Here is a 20208-nt window from a genome sequence, read left to right as displayed (position 1 = left end):
GCTCATAAGTGTGCACAACCAATTTTCTAGGTGTTTCTCAATCTCTCAATTAACAGTCAATAGGAGTTACTGTAGGATATTAAATTGAAAGCATCAGATCAATACTACTCTAGAAAAAAGAAATATGATGTAAGTGCATACAATAAAAATACATTGAAGTTATGGGAACATTGGAATGGAGTATAGCTTTATTTGATACATTTGGCATGCAAGAAGTATAGAATTGACTTTATCAGTCTTTAATCTTTAAAATCTCTTTTACATTTACTATTCTGTAAATTTATAGTTTTGCCTGTATCATATGGCACTATACATACTGAACTTCATTTCTTTCTACCAGAGCCAATCAGATTTGCATACTGACTCTTTCCAAGTTACCAAAAAACAAAATGGCTTCAAACTTATAAGCCTTTCCCTTTCCTTTCCCTGTTTTATTTCTTCTATTTTTGTTTTGATGTCTGCTTGCCTCTCTACTTTAGTGTTTATATATTTGATTATTCTGCATATTTATTTTCCCAGAATAATAGGAACTGGATATCGCCTGATAACATTTGTCCATTTCCAGTCAGTTCTAACTTCCTCATAGTTGTTTTTTTTCTTCTTTTTTTTTAAAAATTAATTCCCTCCCTTTGTGTTGCATCTTTCCTAATTACAGCTATTCTTCCTTGCCCTACTATATTTTCTATTTCCTTTTCCAAATTGTTCAAATAAAAATGAAAAGTTTCAACTTTAAAATAGTAAAACTATATACAACAAAACAGTTATCAAGTAAGAATTACATTTATAATATTCAGTCCATTTGTATTTAGCAAATTCAGAGAAAATATTCCATTATCTGTCTTATCTTAGTATTGCAAAGTTTTGTACCTAATTTACTTTGATGGTAACTAAGGAAAACTATAACTCCCTTCTAAGACCCCAGAATGATGTAATACCATCCTTCTTTGTATTGGCAAAGTTCTTCAGTTGGTTTTGTTTGTGTCCTAAAGAATGTCTGTCAGACTCTTCTGTGTAGTAGGAATCTCAAAGGACTGTCCTACCTTGTCTTGGAAAAGGTTAACAGTCTTTTTCTGTGTCCTGCTTGTCCAGTCTGTACAGCGTACTGTCAGCAGTCAAGGCAAGAACAGTTTCTTACCCAAATGGCTAGCTTTGCTGTATTGAAAGCAAACTCCATATGGAGTTTCTTTGATAGTCATTATCCTTTTATTAAGCAAATTGGTGCTGCCAGGATCAGATGTGTCTCATTGACATGAAAAACCTTGGGCTATTAAACATCTTAAATGCCATATTCTATAGGTCTTTGAAGTATTTGAGAATCATCTGTCTAAAATATACCCATTTAACCTTAAAAACATACCTAATGTGACTAAAAGTTTGATTATTATGATTAACTACTCCTTTCTTAATTATACATTGCATTTTTAAATAAGCTGTATAGGCACAAGACCCCAAACAGGAATAGAAACATATATACAGTATAACAAAATAACTTTTAATTTGTATCAATATACCAAAATCCATGCCAATGCAAAATTTGAGATTAATGGTAGTCTTTTTATCCTATATTCCTGTTTTCCCCCAAATGATAACAAACATCCATAACCCACCAAGTAGCCAATAGTCACTCACTCTATCTTTTGGGAATGTGGGCATTATGTTTCCTAGACTACTTCTTGTTGCCTGTGGGAGAAAACATCTTTAATGGTCCCAGAGAAAATTGAGATAATGGCCAAGTTCTAGGAAGATCAGCTAAAACCTTTGCTAATATACATCACCTGTCAAGATTCAGAAGATCTCACTGATCACACCTGATTCACATTAATTCTGAAGGAACCCACAGCCTCTCCTTTCCTGTGGAAACAAATGCAAAATCTCTTTGCCAAAGCATTTTTGACTTCCATTTGACATTTTTCAAAATTCTTTTTTAAAGTTAAGAGAGAACTAGAGTATCTAAATTTGTCAATTTAGCAGTCTCATTCACAATCCCATGTCTCTTAGCAGCTGTCATTTGTTTATCCGCAATCAAAAAATTCAAAATCAACATAATATTATATAGGGTCCAGTCTTCATGTGTATTTTCTATCTTTACATGGCTTATTCTTTATACATACATACATACATATATATATATTATCATTTTAAAGCTATTTTTTTCTTTATCTGTCTACATTCTTTTTCTTTTCTTTCTTAAGCCTATGTATATTTTTAAACACACTCTAGCCTGTTTCGAGGTTTTCTCCATCTTGACCTGTTGTACTGCATATCTCTTAACTTTTTTTTTTTTGAGTGCATGAGACTTTGACTGGCATGTGGCATGGCTAGGACATCCACTGTGGCTTTAGTGACTGGCACTGCCCACTTCCCAAGATTTCATTGATGAACTGTGATCACATAATTAGAGTAAATAAAACACCTTCCATACCCCTGATTTTTTTCTCCTAAATGGTTCTGCCAGGAGACAATAATTCCTCTCCAATAAAGTCCCGCTGACTGGGGTGTGGCTTGCTGAAGGAAGTAAACAAACTGTTATGTATCTTAGCCTCTCATTTCTGCCCCACCTCCCCAAGAAAATAAGTAGTTTTTCGTCATATTCTATATTGAGCCTGGGATCAACTCTGAGCCCTGCCCATGAATCAGCCTATTAAGGGAGGGGAAGGTGATGATTGACATCCCTTATAGAGCCACAAGACTAGGAGATGTCTGCTTTCTCCAAATGGGGAAGGACAGCTTTCAGAAGAGGTTGGGCAGGTACTGGACAGGAAGGAAGCACTTTTATGACAAATTCCTTTCTTCATCTGATACCACTACTCTGGAACTCATCCCTTCCCAAAGAGGAAATATTTTAAAATTCTGCTCATTTATTACATTGGGCTCATGCTCAAGAACTCTTGGTATGTAGTTTTATCTCTTGGATTTTTTAAAGTAATGTGCCATCTTCATATAACCAGAGGCTTAGTCATGTTTTTCCTACTTCCAATATGTAACAAAAGAAAATGCATGTAATCACATTAATATTTTTAATTTTAAAACTGTAAGCTGGGGCTGACGGTAGAGCTCATTGCTAGAGAACACACATAGAGAAGCAAGTTATTTCCCAGCACCACCACCCCCAAAAAACAGAAATACATGTATTCCATTCTCATCAGGCCATGGCATGAGGCATATTTTTCTAGATAGATTTGGGGTCACTATGCATTTGTGTCTTGCTGAGCCAATATGTTGACCTTGGCCAGTGCTTTCTGGAAGTCCCTATTTGTCCTTTGTCCTTCGTAGACTTAAGTCAGAAGCCTACCAAGGTCTGCCCTCTGGAATCCCTTTTGTTTAGACACGTGTTCTGTTGGCACAGTTGTGGGCCTGGCCTTTGCTTTTAGGTTTGAGCAAGGGCAGGATCCTCAGGTTTAAGCTTATTTAAAACTCAACACCTAAAATTTTGCTCAGCTGACAGCAGACATGGTTTAGGGGAGCATTAGTAGCAGGAATCTCATCAAAATTTCAAACCTTGGCCCAGCTGCTGTTCTTTCTTTTTTTTTTTTTTTTTGGTAAAAAGTTTGGGTTCATCAATTTTGATTACCTAGGAGCAAAATAAATAGTAGACTTCCATAGTGAAGCAGAGCCCACCTGCTTCCTGTCTGGGCTGTGGCCCAGTCCCTTATGCTTTGTGAAAAGGCTGTATTGGAAGAGGTCAGGGGACCAGAATTCCTCTGTAATTTTGTCATTCTCCTGAGTCTTTTGCGCTTTCCCAATTCCGTGCCTTGATTTCGGTTAAATTTTTCCCAAGGAAGCAGATGCAAGTTTTACCATTCAACAAAGAAATAAATGCCCAAGCCTGAAAAGACTTTATATACCTGCTTAAACATTGAAGGATTTTCATAATAACAAAATTATATTATTTTCTTTTTCACGTTCAAATGGAAATATACCAAAAGCATTTTTAAAGTAGATAAAGAATGATTAACTTTTATTTAAACAAACCAACAAAGAAGTGAACAGACAAGCCCTCCCCACTCTGGGGTCTGAGGGCTAGGGAATCACAGTAATTCATTTAACCAGTAGTTACTGGTTAATTAACTAATATCACTAATCCAGGAACTATTGCCAGTTAGAGACTGTCACTTGATTAGAGAGGGCTCCTAACGTCACCATCCGCCAACCTCTCCCTACTCTCTAAAAGCCACAATTTCCCCATACACGTAAAACAAAATCAATACTCTTAAAAAATAGTTTTTAAAGCTACATTTGAGTGTGTCACTCTCTGCACCCCCCTCCACTGGGCTCTCCTGGCAGAGGTCTACAGGAGACCCTTGCTGCAGACAGTCGTTGGGTCTCTTCTCAGCATCCTGACCTAATGCTTCTTCACCATTTATTCTTCTGCTGCTCATTCCTGTTCACTTTGTCCTGGTCATTTTCTTCTTGGCCATTTTACTGTATCTCTTTTGAGACCCCATTACATTCTTGTTCATTTTAACTGGAAAAAATAGCAAATAGTACATTTTATGCTTCCTTTTGGTGCCTACTATGGAAAGTCATATATGCATCATGCATAAAAGAAATTTATAAGCTGTGGATTTTTATAGAATTTGAATTTGGTGGGTAAAATAATTGTGTTGCTATTACTTATTAATTTCTCCCTTCTTTGAAATTCATGTTATTCTATTTCATCTCTTCCTATACATATTTTTTAAAATAATGTTCAAGTATTATATTTATTTGGACGGATCTATTATATTTTTTCTTCTTTCATTTTTATCCCTGGCAGCTCCCCCAGCCTTTCCTTCCTTGCTTTTATGGTGACTTACCCTGGGGAAGATTATAAAAATACACCCCTTTGCATTCCTAACAACATGCTCCGTTTTACTTTTATAAGAGACAGTGGCTTTCCCTAGTTCTATAACCCTGAGAACATTATCTGTGACTACACGTTAGAGTCAGGTGATCTTATGAGCCTCACTGGATATGTTCTTCCTGTCCCTTCTACTCAGCTCCATCCTCTCTGCTTTTAGAACAAAAAAACACTTGGCAGAGAGTTCCCTCCATTTTCATTTTGCCAGCGTTCCACTTCATCTTTGAAGTCCTAGATGTGAGGTGCAGGCCCATCAGCAGCGCTTCCTGGAACAGCTTCTCTTTAAATCATATCACAATGCCGTCTTTATTCGCAGTTCTCCTAGAACAAAATGACCAGCAGTTGTGTCTTTGGCTCAGGAGAGAAGTAGGAATAGCATTTTCCAGCTTCCCTGGGTCTCTTCTCTTGGTTCCGTTCCCAGAGTAAATCCTGCCTCTCAGTGAAAGCTCTTGGAGGAGAACCTAGGTCTTAGGATTTCTGGACTGAATTTCTTTCTCCTTCAAAACCACAAGTTCGCATATTAGTAAGCATAAGATAGGGTTGAAGACTTAAGTAGTTGAGAGATGCTCTTTGGGTGTTCATCAACGACCAAGTTTATGAAAGTATAAATAGGTTTATTTAAAAATCTAAGGGAGGGCTTAGTGGTTAAGAGTACCTGCTGCTCTCTCAGAAGACTGGTTTTAGCTTCCACACTCACTTGGGGCTCACGGCTGTCTGTAATTCCAGTTCCAGGGGACCTGATACCTCTTCTGATTTCCATGGGAACTGCACATGCATGCTGCACTTTCATACATGTATACTCACACACATAAACAAACAAACATATAATTAAAAAAAAACTTAAGGGAGATTTTGTAACCAAATTGATCACTCTACAACAAATACAAATGAAGCCATGACAGGGTAGTAACAATTTTTGTTTCTGAGTAGAGAATCTAGAGATGTGAAGAAGGTATCACAAAGTATTTGAGAAGCACACCTTCCTAGTAAGATTGGGTTTGCCAGGCACTAACTGATCTCTTGCATTGAGTTGTAGGAGGAACAGACGCCTTTACATATTGCCTCCCGACTGGGTAAGACAGAAATTGTCCAGCTACTTCTACAACATATGGCTCATCCAGATGCAGCCACTACAAATGGGTACACACCCCTGCACATCTCTGCTCGGGAAGGACAGGTAGACGTGGCCTCTGTCTTGCTGGAAGCTGGAGCAGCACACTCCTTAGCGACCAAGGTAAGGGGACAGCTAGGAGAACGCAAGTGCCAAGTCCAGACCTTGCTCAACTGCAGAAGCTTTAGGAGGGGAAAATCTCTGCCAGGCCTCTGACTGTGTCTTCCTCAAGTTGTTTAGATTGTATTCTAAATGATGAGAAGGGATTGCAAAATTTTATGTAACATCTTCAAGGAAAAGTCTCATATTCCCATCTTCTAATTAAAGTGCTAGTTCCTTTTGGTATAAGCATCCAGAAATGTAATTATTATAACTTCTTTACCACAAAGCAAAGGTTACTCTTTTTATAGTAAAAAAAAAAGGTATAAATATATTATCTAGTGGGGAAAGAAAGGTCCATAATATGTTGAAATGGCATCCATGATGAAATAGAAAATACTGAGTTAGATTAGCACTGTTCTCTGCTGGGTAACAGAGCCGAGTGACAGCTCCCTTTGCTTCGTCCTGCCTTTCCCAGTATTTGCCCCATAACCTCTCATTGGGTTTCGCATTTCCTTTGTAGTACCCGACTGTATCAGTTACTTTTTTGTTGCTGAGATAAAATACCATGACCAAAAGCATCTTATATAAGAGAGAGTTTATTTTGGCTTGTGGTTCCAGAAGGTCAATGTTTATAATTAACAGGGATGGCATGGCAGCGCGTAACCAGAGGAGGAACCTGGGCGGTCACATTTTATCAGCACACTAGGAAGCAGAAAAAGAATGGGAAGTAAGGCCAGGTACACATTCAGAGGCTATCCCCAGTGATATACTTCCTCTAGCACAGCTGTACCTACTCAAGGTCCCATAACTGCCCCAAAGAGTGTGACTAACTGGGGACCAAATGTTCAGATGCCTGAGCCAATGGGGGGGGCACTTATCCAAACCACCAGAGCAACCTTTCCTGCCTTCAGTCTTGTCCAAGTTATCTTCAGTGTCCAGACAGAACCAGTTTGCATATCAGCTCATGAGCACATCAGCATAGGTACTAATACCAAACAAAGACTATAATATCCTAACCCGTGTGCAAGGCTCCATGGTGATGCAGGACTGCTTTTCCTTCTCTTGGATTTATTCACTAGGAATTCACTACATGGAGATGAGTTACAATAAAGTGTGAACATGCCCACATAGCTGGAGCAAATTAGATGGAGCTAGTGCAGAAGAACAGAAAAACAAGACACATAGAATCCAGGAATATATGAGCTTGTCCCAGGGCAAAATACTTTTCCACACATGCAATAGCAGTTCAGACGAATTAAAGTGGCATTACTTAATAAATAGGAGTAAATACTGTGTCTGACTAGAAGGAAGCTATTAAGTGTGGACTGCAATAGTGGTGTAGTCTCTGAGCCCTCAGAAGTGAGAGCTGCCCAGTAGTTACTATTAGTACAAGCCTACTGGAATGTGACTGTCAAAAATGTTCAGACATGGGGCTGGAGAGATAGCTCGGTAGTTAAGGGCACCTGCTACTCTTACAGAGGATCTGCCACTCACGAAGAAATGTACAGCCACCTGTAACTCCATTTCCAGGGAATTTGACGCCTTCTACTGCCCTCTGAAGTGCCATGTGGCACACAGTCATACATTCAGGCATGCACTCTGATACATAGAATAAGAATAATATATCTTTTAAAATGTTTTGACATAGTGCATTGATAAAATTTCAAATTATGACACGTGAAAAGGCGAACAAATGCTAAAAAATTCTTCAAAAAGAAAAAAAAAATCAGAACTTAGAAGGTAAGTAACAAATGCACAGTGGGTAATGGTAACCCAAGAAATACGGCAGCCATCTCGGTGGATGAGGAATAGAATTAATATGTGTAAAGGCAGAAGAGTGGAAAATGGTCTCTTGTCTTTCAAGGATTTTTAGGATTGAAAAAATAACCAATGCCATAGTACAGTAGGGTAATAAAATAGAAATGATTGTTAAAGAGAACAGTTTAGTGACCGAGGCCGGTTGGATGTTGGTGACTCATCATCATTAAAGCCGTCAAAGTGCTTATAAATACCAGAGGGAGATGACACGCTGCTGAGATTCACATGGGGAGAAGTGGCCCTGTGACACAAGAGATGCCCCCTACCCCTGCCCATCATTGTGCAGTGACACCTCTATGCCGTTTTGTCTGGTAAGGGTTTCCAGCTGTACAAAGAGGTCAGCCCAACTTCACCTGGATTGTAAGGACAAGGAGCTTCTTTTTATTCCTCCCTATGAGGTTTTGTCATAGAAATCAACTTCTCCCTAGGCCATCCAACCCTGTGCCCACAGGGTGCATGGAGCAGAGCCTTGGCAGCAATCAAATTTCTGTGGATGGATGCTAGAGGAAGAAGTAATTCCCACATCTGTCCCACAAAGGGGAAAGGCCAGACGATCCACTCTTTTCCAAGAACTTTTAAGACCATTTTTCCTCCTTTCTTTTTTTAATAGAAAGAAAAACATTATCTTAATTAAAATAATTTGCCTTATGACACTATGAAAGGGCAGTATTGGTTCTCGGGAGATGACTGTTTGAATCATTGAATAATGATTTTGATGGGGACTTAGTTAGGGTCTTTTGCTTTGAAAAAAATACCATGACCAAAAAGTAAATTGGGGATAAAAAAAAAAAAGCTTCTTTGGATTACACTTCAATACTGCTGCTCATTATTGAAGGAAGTCAGGACAGGAACACAAACAGGGAAGGATCCTAGAGGGAGGAGCTGATGCAGAGGCCACAGAGGAGTTCCGCTTACTGGCTTGCTCCTCATGACTTGCTCAGCCTGCTCTCTTATATAAGCCAGGACCACCAGCCCAGGGATGGCCCCACTGTGGGCTGGGCCCTGCTGCATTGGTTACTAATTGAGAAAAAGCCTTACAGCTGGATCTTATGGAGGCATTTTCTCAACTGTGGCTCCTTCCTCCCTGATGACTCAAGCTTGTGTCAAGTTGACACAGAGTCAGCTAGTACAGGGACTTAAATAGTGCTCAGTGCAGAAGTATTTGCTGGGTTTATTTTCTAGATCCTGGTCAGTGTTAGAATTCTCCAACTCCCACTACTGTTCCAGAAAACACGTGACTGAAGTGTCTGCCCTGGAGGATGGGTAGACATCATAGCCACCTGGAGGTTTCGGGACTGGGACTATTTATAGCATGCTACTCATTGAAGTATGGCTGTTGGTTAGGCTCACAGGACAATGAGTGTGTGCATATAAATGTATAGGATAGGCATCTTTTTATTATTAATAAAATTTATTCATTTATTTTACAATTCAACTGCAGATTCCCCTTCCTCCTCTTCTCCCATTCCCTCCCTCCACCTTCCCTTTGCCCCCTCCCTAATCCACTCCTCCTCTGTTTCTGTTCAGAAAGAGGCAGGCCTCTCATGGGTATCAACAAAGCATGATTTACCAAGTTTTGGTAGGACTAAATTATCCCGCCCCTTGTATTAAGGCTTGGCAAAGCAACCCAAAATGACAAATAGGTTGCCCAAAGCCAGCCAAAGTGTTAGGGACAGTTTGTACTCTTACTGTTAGGAGTCACACAAGTAGACCAAGCTACACAACTGTCACATAAATGTAGAGGGCCTAGGTTGGTCCCATACAGGCTTCCTGGTTGTCCGTCCAGACTTGGACAGGCATCCTTTAAAAGCATATTGTTGAACCTTCATTGTGGTTAAGTATCTGGTATTGGTCAGCCAATGGAACACCAGGATGATAGATTTGACTAGATAAATTGGCCTTTTGGAAAGCTTGGTCTTCTGGGAAAGGGGAGAAATGTCAGAGTGTTCAAAAGATATTTTTAATAGAATATTTTTATTACATAGATCATCTAGCCAGCTTTGCAAAAAAGTCAGTTGAATCAGATAATTGTTTTTAACCCAAGCTTCCTAAATATTCTAAAATTTAAAGAAATATTTTTTAATGAAAAATATTAAAGAAAGAAATCAAAGGCAGCTTTTTACTTGGTTGCATTCACGTTAGAGGCAAGAGGAAAGGCAAGCTTTTTGGTATTTTGTTTTCCATTCATAAATCAGAACAGTATACTGACACCAGAGGATAGTATGAACCTCAAATCTGTCAATGGCAAGTTTTAGTCCCCAGGACTTCAGATACATTTGTTGTTCACCCCATCAAGCCTGACCTTTCATTCCTAACCCTTTTACTTAGCCACGTAACAGATATCGTGCAATCATTTTTTTTCTTTTTTTTTTTTTTTTGTTGTTTTTTTGGTTTTTCAAGACAGGGTTTCTCTGCAGCTTTTTTAGAGCCTGTCCTGGACCTAGCACTTGTAGACCAGGCTGGCCTCGAACTCACAGAGATCCGCCTGCCTCTGCCTCCCGAGTGCTGGGATTAAAGGCGTGCGCCACCACCGCCCGGCTCGTGCAATCATTTTTTACAAATGGAGAATCAATAGTGTTTGCTTAATGGGTTAACAAAAACTTTGTAAGGACTTGAAGTAAATAAAAAAACCAAAAAACCTAATTTTCATATTTCTTTGTCACACTGTAGAAGGGTTTCACTCCCCTGCACGTAGCAGCCAAATATGGAAGCCTGGATGTGGCAAAACTTCTCTTGCAGCGCCGCGCAGCCGCAGACTCAGCAGGAAAGGTAAACTGTTTCCGTAGTATATTTTAATCATCTGACTCTGTTGGCTCTTTTTGTTTGTTTGTTTGTTTGTTTGTTTGTTTGTTTGTTTGTTTTCGAGACAAAGTTTCTCTGTTGCTTTGATGCCTGTCCAGAACTAGCTCTTGTAGACCAGGCTGGCCTCGAGGTCACAGAGATCCACCTGCTTCTGCCTCCCGAGTGCTGAGATTAAAGGCGTGCGCCACCACAGTCATCAAAAATGAAGATGAATGCTCCAGGCAAATGCACAGCAAATACACACATCTATGGCCCGACTATTGTTGGACACTACAGTTTAGAAGCATTTTTTTTTGCACTGTCTCTAATGTGAATTCTTATCCAAAGGAGCCTACGGCTCCTCTATGCCAAGAAGAATCCTTGTGATGTACACAGAAATTTAACTTTTGTTTGTCATGACCAGAAAGCTGCCCTTTGCTAATTTTCAGCACAAACATTTTCCATTTTAGTTGTGTTTCTAATATGAAAATTATAATATTATGTTTTTCTTTCCATTGACATATTAATTAATTAACATGTAATTAATTGATAGCACCGTCCATGCATCCTGGTAGCTTCAGAGCAGCTAACGCTAATGTATTAATGCTGAGATTTAAACACCCCCCCCTTACAGAATGGCCTTACCCCGCTCCATGTTGCTGCTCATTATGACAACCAGAAGGTGGCGCTGCTGCTGCTGGAGAAGGGTGCTTCCCCTCACGCCACTGCCAAGGTGAGGACCACAGCCCCAGCTGCCATGTAGCTATAATCTGAGTATACATGGACTTTGCTTTCAAATAACTGCAATTAAATAGTTATAATTTTGATAACTTTTTCCTTTCTTTTCTGTTTCTACCAATTGCTTTGTCTAAAACCTTTTTTTTTTTTTTTTTTTTTTTTTTTTTGCAATTTTTAGAGTTGGAAGTTATCAATTGAGAGTGCAGAGGAGCTTGTGGAGATGAATCTTCTTCCTAGCAGTCAGTGTTTTAGATACTGAGAAATGTAACCTGATAAAGGCAATATAGGCTTTCCCTCTTGCCTATAAAACAGAACTTTCATATCCCCGTTCCTTCTAGCACCAAACTTCTCACTCTGCCCCTATAAAGAGTCTCATGTTTCTTTGCCTTTTCAATGTGCATCTGGGTCAGCTGCATTGTGGATCCTTTTAAGTGGCCTCTAGACTACCAGCCTCTTCTTGGAGTAAATCATTCAGTTTTAATCAAACATAGCTCCTGCCAAGATTGGTTTCCTATCAACAGGTTGTCTTAGTTTGTGCTGTTTATAAATACATATTTATGTTGAAATTATACATGATGTCACATCTTTCAGTCACTCATTTAAAAAACTATATTTTGGGATCACATTTTAAAAATATTGAGCACTATTGGAAAAGAGTTACATCAGGTTCCTAACAACACAAATCTTATTGAACTTTGTGTTCCTTTACCCATCACAGAGCCTGGCTTATTCTGGGACTGCAACAACATTTGCAGTGGAAAGAACACTCCAGTTAGAATACAAGCATTGTAACAATACCATAGAAGTTGCCCAATTTGATTCTGTGAGGTTAGAGTAGTATCTGATAGATAGAATTAAGTGGTGTGAAATTGCGTGTTTGGGAGCATTATGGGCAGATCATAGTCAGCTCAGAGAAGGTCGTCTTCAGGGAGAGAGGACTAGAAATGATCAAAGGGTGAGGAAGAATTGAAGGAATGGGATGCTTAGCCTAGAAGAGAGAAGACTCTAGAGAATTCGTTAGCTAGAGATGAAATCCATCTCCAGATATTTAAGAACTATCACGTAAAAGAGGTGTCTGCCATACTTTCTTATTTGGAGAGAATGTAATAATGAAGAGACTTTCAGGTTTGATGCTTTTATCTATTTTATCTGTATCTATTCTAGAGTATAATGGGGGGTTATTTTGTCTTTGGTTAAAAAGATGGGTATGGTTAGATGGAAATGTCCTAAGTAGTAAGAGTTTGAATTAAAAAGCTTTTCTGGCTGGTTATGAATTTATTATTTCCATTGCCGATAAACATTTGAGTACTTACTAAGTGTTCTCTCTCTGTGTGTATGATGTGTGTGTGTGTGTGATGTGTGTGTGTGTACTGTGTGTGTGTCACATCCATCTTTTTGTTTCTGTTGTAGAATGGTTACACTCCTTTACACATTGCTGCCAAGAAGAACCAGATGCAGATAGCTTCCACACTGCTGAGCTATGGAGCTGAGACTAACACTGTGACGAAGCAAGGGGTCACTCCGCTGCATCTGGCCTCACAAGAGGGGCACACAGATATGGTCACCTTGCTTCTGGAAAAAGGAGCCAATATCCACATGTCAACCAAGGTATTGTTTTCTAGACCCTGGCTTCAATAAAGTCCGCTAGAGAGATTTAAACAGAAGCCAAGCAAAGAAACGAGCTTTGTTTGTGTGTGTGTGTGTGTGTGTGTGTGTGTGTGTGTGTGTGTGTGTGTACGCGCGTGCGTGCAAAGGAAGCAAGGCTATGTCACAAACCCCAAGCTAGCAAGGAAGGCAAACTAGAAAACCAGGGGAGGGTGCCAGTTGTTCTCATGGGTTCACTTTCATTATCTCTCTGTACCACGCTGAGTTCACAATTTCTCAGCGTGGTGTGCACATCTCAAGAGGCTAGCCCAGAGTTCCTAAGAACTAAGCGCTTTGGCAGCCACCATAGTGCCCTAGTTTCTGCTGGTTGTAATTGCAAATTGCAGTAAGAAAGTGGTTAGGGATTCAGACAGAAACAGATAAGAGAGTGGTTCCAACATGAAGTTGGGCTTCAACAGGTGAATATGAGTTAGCAGGTCCGTATCTACCACCCAAGCCCAATGACAGAGTTACCTCTGCACTGTGGCCTGAGAACTTAGTGAAATACAGACTTTTAAGCAACCTTCAGCCCAACTTAGATAGTGGATCTGGTTAGAAATTCATTTTATAGAAAGCTCCACAATAATTTAAGTCCCCCCTCGCAGTGAATAGCCTTTGTAGATGACCATACTATTTATAATGTAATAGTCAAGCATATAAGAGTAAAATCGTTCAAACATGAAAGTGTATGCCTACTACAGACTGACTTACTTATATCAACCTGAAAACACCTGCTGAGAAACTGAAAATTATAGTTATGCTTCCTACCCGGCCATTTGAATTTCTTGGTGCTTTTTGTTTGTACCATGTGATTGGGCAAGATAAAAATTAAACTTCTTAAGATTTTTCACAAGCACTATGCTTTCTGTGTGTGCCTAGTAACTTAACCAGTACCTTTTTTGGAATGTCAAGTATACATTTGCTTACTAATATTAGCGGGGTTAGATAACATGCACCCTTTTGAGGAACTGTGATACCTTAGATTGTCTCCAGTGTATCTAGAGCTCTGGTTTCTGTCTTTACCACTCAGAAGTGCCCCCATTGCATTCTTCATCTTCATGTTGAAAGTCCTTTTTATTGAAAGTCCTCCCAGGTCCTTTCTTAAAGTGTCATGTTGTGGTCTTTTGTTGTGACAAAGTACTTGAGATTGGGAACTTTATAAGGAATAACAGTTTGAATTGGCTTGTGGTTCTGGAGGCTGAGAAGTCCAGCAGGATGCTGTGAGCACATCTATGGCATCTGGTGAGGATTTTCGTGTTACAGGAGGATGTGGGGGAGAGCATCGTGGATGGAAGGCGGGCTCTTCATCCTCATGGACTCTCAGAATTCTATGTCAGCCCAGTGACCCCAACTTCAAATAGCATCAATATGTGAATTTAGATATTTAGTTTGCCTTGAAATTTTGTTTCAGATATGTTTAAACCATAACACAGTGCTAGTATAGTCTTCCCAGATGTGCATTTTAAAAAGAATCAACATAAAACCTAACAGTGAAAGCTAATGGCCTCCAGACAGTAGGGAAAGTCTGAACCACACTGAAATCCTGTTTTTCAGTTGATCATTTGTTCAGGTTGGGAAATCCTGACATTGAGATACAAAATATTTTATTTGATATCAGTTTAAAAAGGAGAGGGCATACAATTGTTTATTATATGCCTAAAAGCATATTCATTTGAAAATAGTCAGGAGAAACTTATTTAAATATTAAGTACTATCTTGAGTAGAATAAAATCCTTTTATATGTAATATTTTATTAATTCCTTGAGAATGTCATTCTATATATTTTGGTCATATTCACCCCTCACTCTTCTTTCATTATTTTCCCATCTTCCAACCCCTCCTAATCTCTTGTCCTTTTCTTTAAAAAAAAAAAAAATAACACATGGAGTTCAATTTGTGCTGCCCATAGACTCATGGGCGTGGCACCATCTACTGATGGGAGTTGACCTATCAATATGGATAGCCCAAAAAGGAAGCTGAGTTACCCATCCCTTATCAATTTGATTAAATGATATTTGTTTATAACTGATAGAATATTAATGTTAAAAATATTTCTTTCTCAGGCTGATGTTTTATGAAACTCAAAGCTGAGCTCAGCTAGCTCAAGGATTAATAGGCATCATGCCCTCAATTAAAAGCCCTGCAGGGTCCCAGAATATTCCTCTCTATGTGTGCCACCCTTGTTTTCAGTGGTCAGACTGGATATTCATTTCTAGGATTAGTGTCATGCTAGAAGCAATGGGCTTTGAAGGTCATGCTAATGGAGAGAATGAGCCTTCTATCTATGGTCAATAGGGCTGACCAATTAGCCAGGATGCTAACTGACCTTGACCAAGGTAGCAGCATTGCTAGGTTTGATGGCATAGGCTTGTATTCCTGGCTACTGAGAGGCTGAATCAGGAGACTCATAAACTCAAAACCTCCTTGAGATTAGTCTGGGCCCTTTAGTGAGAACTTGTTTTATAATAAAAAGTAAAGAGGGAACTGGGGTTTTGACTCAGTAATGAAGTATTTATGTGCTATCCTGAAGGTCCTAGGTTCAATCACCAATACCCATAGAAAATAGAAAAAGATAAAAAATACTAAGGATATTGGAGTATTAGTTGAGGTAGAAGACATAACATTCATGTATTCTAAACTAGACTGTGGACTCTATATAGGCAGGAACGTGGCTCACAGCTACGTGTACACCATGTGAGTTATTTTTTGTATAGCAAAATAACTCAAAAATTGCTAAAACTGTATTTGATACCCTTAAATCAAGTTTTGCTTGAGGGAGCTACTTATCTATAGTGAGGCTGCTGGGATATGGCACTGGGTGAATAAATTGTTTCTCTTCTCTCTATTATTTAATTTTTAAAAAGAAATTAATTCAAACTGCACCTTAGTCATGTATTCAAATCAACACATTGATTATTGAATGTCCAAAGGATAACCCCCCCATAAAACTGGTTTAATATTACAGTGATATATATATATATATATATATATATATATATATATATATATGAATGACAGGGTTATTTTTATAAATTTACTATCTAGAAGACAACCCTTAACTTCCAAAATAAACTGAATGCTGGAAAAATATTCTGAGCTTACTTTCAGTAACTCAATATATTTTAAATATTAATATGATACTTTATTGATGAAAATATTGATTATTGCCAAGGTATATAGTTGCAACAATATTTATATAGTCCATTAATTTAAGTAAATAAGTAGACTCATGAGGAGGTATAGGTAGGTTTGAAATGAATATCGAGAGTTTATTAACTGAACTATTTTAAAGACTCAAATTATACATACCAAATGCAGAAAACAGAAAATGTCATTTGCTGCAGAGACTACATCTTGGTTGAAAACTCATGTTTGCTCTAAGGATTTGTCTAAAATGTGAGAAGATGGATGTCTGGGGAGAGGCCATGTGATTTGCAGCTCCTTTGAAGACACGATCCTGTAAATGACAGTCATGACAGTCTTTCCCTCTCTGATGTGTTCCCTTGCTTCCATTCTCGCTGCAGAGTGGGCTCATGTCCTTACACCTTGCAGCCCAAGAAGACAAAGTGAACGTCGCTGACATTCTCACCAAACACGGGGCTGACCAGGATGCCTGCACAAAGGTACAGCACATCTTTTGTCGCTGTTTTCCCCAGTTCAGGCTTGGCTGATTCTTGGTTGGCTTTATTCAGGTCAACTCATGATCGAGCTTCCTTCTTCTTAAAAGTTCATTCCAAAGTATAAGCGTCGTGCTTACCTGAGTCCACTAGGATCAGATTGGAGTTGAGAAGGTGGCCTCAGGACTCAGCCCAGGATTCCATTCCTGCAGGTTGTGCCCATCTTCCCACTGAAGCTTCCACTCCTGCATCTCCTCGCTGTTTCGCCTCTGTCCTTCTGCTTCATGCCCTTGAACTTGAGGAGGATTGGTTCTCTCTGAGCTATTTTTTCTTTCCCCTTCCTTTTGCTATTGTTTTAGTGCCACTTATTGTTTCTATAATGAGTTTGTCATAATTTTCACTCCTCCCTATCATACCCTCCTTCTCCCACCAGCACCCTTCTCCTCCACATGCCCCCCACCCCCTGCAGCTCTCCTGCCTTCTTTTGATGTAGGAGCCGGTGAGTTTAATTAGACTAACTTCTCTGAGCATAGGTGGGAAGTTATTCCACAGAGCGAGGACAGCTTATTTATAGCTACACTCCTGAAGACAGTGACATTGCTCCCCAAACAAGTGTTGATTGCTGATAGCCCCTCTGGAAGGGATGAGGCTTCGGGGGCTCCCTTTCTCATTCAGAATAAAATATTTATGGGTTCAATATGGTGCAAGTTTTGTGCAGATGCGACAACCTCAGTGAGTTTGAGTGCTATGAATATGTCATGACAGAAGATGTCTCTTTGTTGTACATCTTCCCATCTTCTCACCACCTTTTGCTCACCTCCACCTGCTTCTTCTACTAGAGTCTTCTTCCTTCCGTTGGCATAGCCTATCATTTTGCACGGCTCAGTTCTTTTCACTAAGTTAAATTACCTGTGTGTCTTATCTCCCTTGCTGCTGTAAAGTTCTATATGGTTAGGAGCTGCTCAACCTGTATTTGCACCCAAAAGATACCATGTGCAATCATTGAAACCTTTCTTTTTTGATTAACTACCAGAAGTATAATACTTGTACTTTGGGATTCGTCATTGCAGCTTGGTTATACCCCATTAATCGTGGCCTGTCACTATGGGAACGTGAAAATGGTCAACTTCCTTCTGAAGCAGGGAGCGAATGTCAATGCAAAAACCAAGGTAAAATATATACTCATTTTCCTTCTCAGCAATTAAACTCATCCTGTCAAGGGTACAATAAGGACACTCGACAATGGCCGCAAGTTGCTTTTTGATTTAAATTTAATTTTGCTTTTTAGTTCTCACAATCATTTTGAAGAGGCAGTGTAGTTTTCTGCCTGTTTTGGGCTGTTCCTTCTAATAGCCTTCAATGGCCATGGAGGTCGGCTTTAGAACTGCTTGTGTTATAAAGTGAAAACAGCTTTGGCTTACCAATTTGCTGCTGGATACAGCTGATCCTCAGAGATCATCCTGAAGCCCTGCCAGACTTCCTATTGCGTTTCAGGCCCTTGGCCCTGTCCCCTAGCTCCACATTTCCTCCTGTAGAAATACAGCTCACACAGTATGGATCCCATTTTTAACAAACGATTTCTGTGGGAACGCCATGCGTTAATGCTTAGTGACAAAAGTGTGAAATGCCTGGGTTGTAGGCTCTCAGGGATTACCCAGGGATAGCGCGTCTCTAACAGTTCTGCACAAAGTAAGTCATAGGTCCAGCTGGACAAAGCATGTCAGAATATCATCACACATCTGAGTTCACACAGGTTGGTCCACGCTCAAGAGAAAAGCATGGCGTAACTGTTGCTCTTGATGGATGGCATGGCTCTGCGACTCACTGCCACAGAGAAGTGTGGGCTTGGTGGGTTTGAGTTCAGACATCAGGAAGACCCGCTGCAGCTCAGGAGAACATGGAAGGGTTTTAGAGGCATCCTTTCAAGATGGTGTTAATTAGAAATAAGTTACTAGATGTTTTGTAAGTCAATGTTTCTTTTTCTCTCCTCCTAGAAGTAGAACCACAATCATTTTTGTGCACAAAAGCATGCTCCTAAACTCATCTAACACAAACTTATTTTGTAAACTATATATAGTCCTGGGGCACTTAAGATTCAAACTTCTGAGCTACGATGGCCATTGTCTCGTGTCTGACCTACATAATTCTGCAAAGCTTTCGTTGGTGCCTCCTGAAGAGCTTCCCTGCGGCTCCTTGGGCTTTCATTTCTAGCACCCTTTTTGTTGAGCCGGCTCAGAGGCACAGTCACGACATAGTGAACAGTACAAATGCACTTTGCAGTCGGGGACACTGGCAGTAGCAGCAGCAGTCTGTGGTGGCGGTGTTTGTCCACTGAGATGGCTTCAGCATTTCGATGCCAAGCACTGTGTGGTCCTGTCTGGGCCTCTGTGGAATTAGATCTATACTAGGCAAACATTTGATTAAGAGAGAAACAAAATCCAATTTTAACATTTTAGGTGAGTGATATAACTTTTACTGTGACATTTGTGGCTGTGTATTTCAGTGCAGTAGACAGATGCATGTCTTAAGGGGCAATCTGTTAATAAGTTCTTGAGAATTCTTTCGCATGGAATGATATGATACCTATGCTGAAGGAATTTCATTCTCTTCCTGATGTTTTATGTGTTACCATAGTTACTAAAGGATTGTTTAGCTGCTTTTAGAATGCAAACATGTACTGCCTTTACTCCATAACTGCTTATAAAACTTGGCATAAAAATTAAGAAATGTAAACTTTTAAAAATGAAATCATTATTTTTTTAGAATTATAATAAAACTCTGTCATATTAGATTGAAACAAACTGGACTTAAAAGGATTTAACTTGTGAAAAGTGTTTAAACTCTAGTACAAACTGAAAATTTCTTTGATCAGACACATTGCAAAGATAAAAGATTGTCTATGAGGAAATGGCGCAGGTTGCTGGCATTTTCATATAACTACTATGAGCCACACATATCTTCATGGGAAACTTCTTTGGTCCTTCTTGGAGCATAGACCTTCAGCCATTTCTGTATTACAAGTGAGAAAAATGGAAGCGTGAGGGATTTGGAGTCTTGCTCACCCTCAGTAGAAGGGGTAGATCTGAGGCTGGTGTGCCAGTGAGTTGGAGAGTCCCATAAACATGGAGTCAGTGTTAAGGTAAAGTTTTAGACCTGCTCCAGCTTCCAGTGAACATTCTCAGTCATCACAGCTTCAGGGAAAGGTCCGATTGAATCACATGCAGGTGTCATTTTTCCAGACTATAGCGGTCTGTCACTGAGGACTTCATTTAATATGGTCTACACCATGACTAATTATATTTAGCATTATTTATGTAGGCAATCTATCCTTTAAAGTATATTCATATTTATTAGTTTAATATAGGGAATGTTATTTATATAACAAAGTATTTAGCACATAGCACATGGTTAGTGAATGCTTGTTAAATCAACTAACTTGAGTGATAATGAAGAAGACAGGCAAATTCATTTGGCTGAATCTTATAAATAAAATGGGAAGCAAGACTTTTTAGGAAAATAAATACCACTTACTTTATCCTTCTCAAATATCCATGATT

The 20208-nt window shown here is 39.4% G+C and overlaps 1 protein-coding gene across 1 annotated transcript in view; it reads left to right on the top strand.

The window, feature by feature from the left end:
• The window catches only part of Ank2 (ankyrin 2), a 227539-nt gene that overhangs the window by 127754 nt on the left and 79577 nt on the right, over nucleotides 1-20208 (top strand). Inside the window, exons 15-20 of the mRNA XM_038310750.2 lie at nucleotides 5877-6074; nucleotides 10542-10640; nucleotides 11287-11385; nucleotides 12801-12998; nucleotides 16559-16657; nucleotides 17722-17820. Coding sequence (XP_038166678.1) covers nucleotides 5877-6074; nucleotides 10542-10640; nucleotides 11287-11385; nucleotides 12801-12998; nucleotides 16559-16657; nucleotides 17722-17820 — 792 coding nt within the window. The remainder of the gene's footprint in view (nucleotides 1-5876; nucleotides 6075-10541; nucleotides 10641-11286; nucleotides 11386-12800; nucleotides 12999-16558; nucleotides 16658-17721; nucleotides 17821-20208) is intronic.

The sequence above is a fragment of the Arvicola amphibius genome, chromosome 14 (assembly GCF_903992535.2).
Source record: "Arvicola amphibius chromosome 14, mArvAmp1.2, whole genome shotgun sequence".
Classification (NCBI taxonomy): domain Eukaryota; kingdom Metazoa; phylum Chordata; class Mammalia; order Rodentia; family Cricetidae; genus Arvicola; species Arvicola amphibius.
This window is presented reverse-complemented; position numbering and strand designations above follow the sequence as displayed.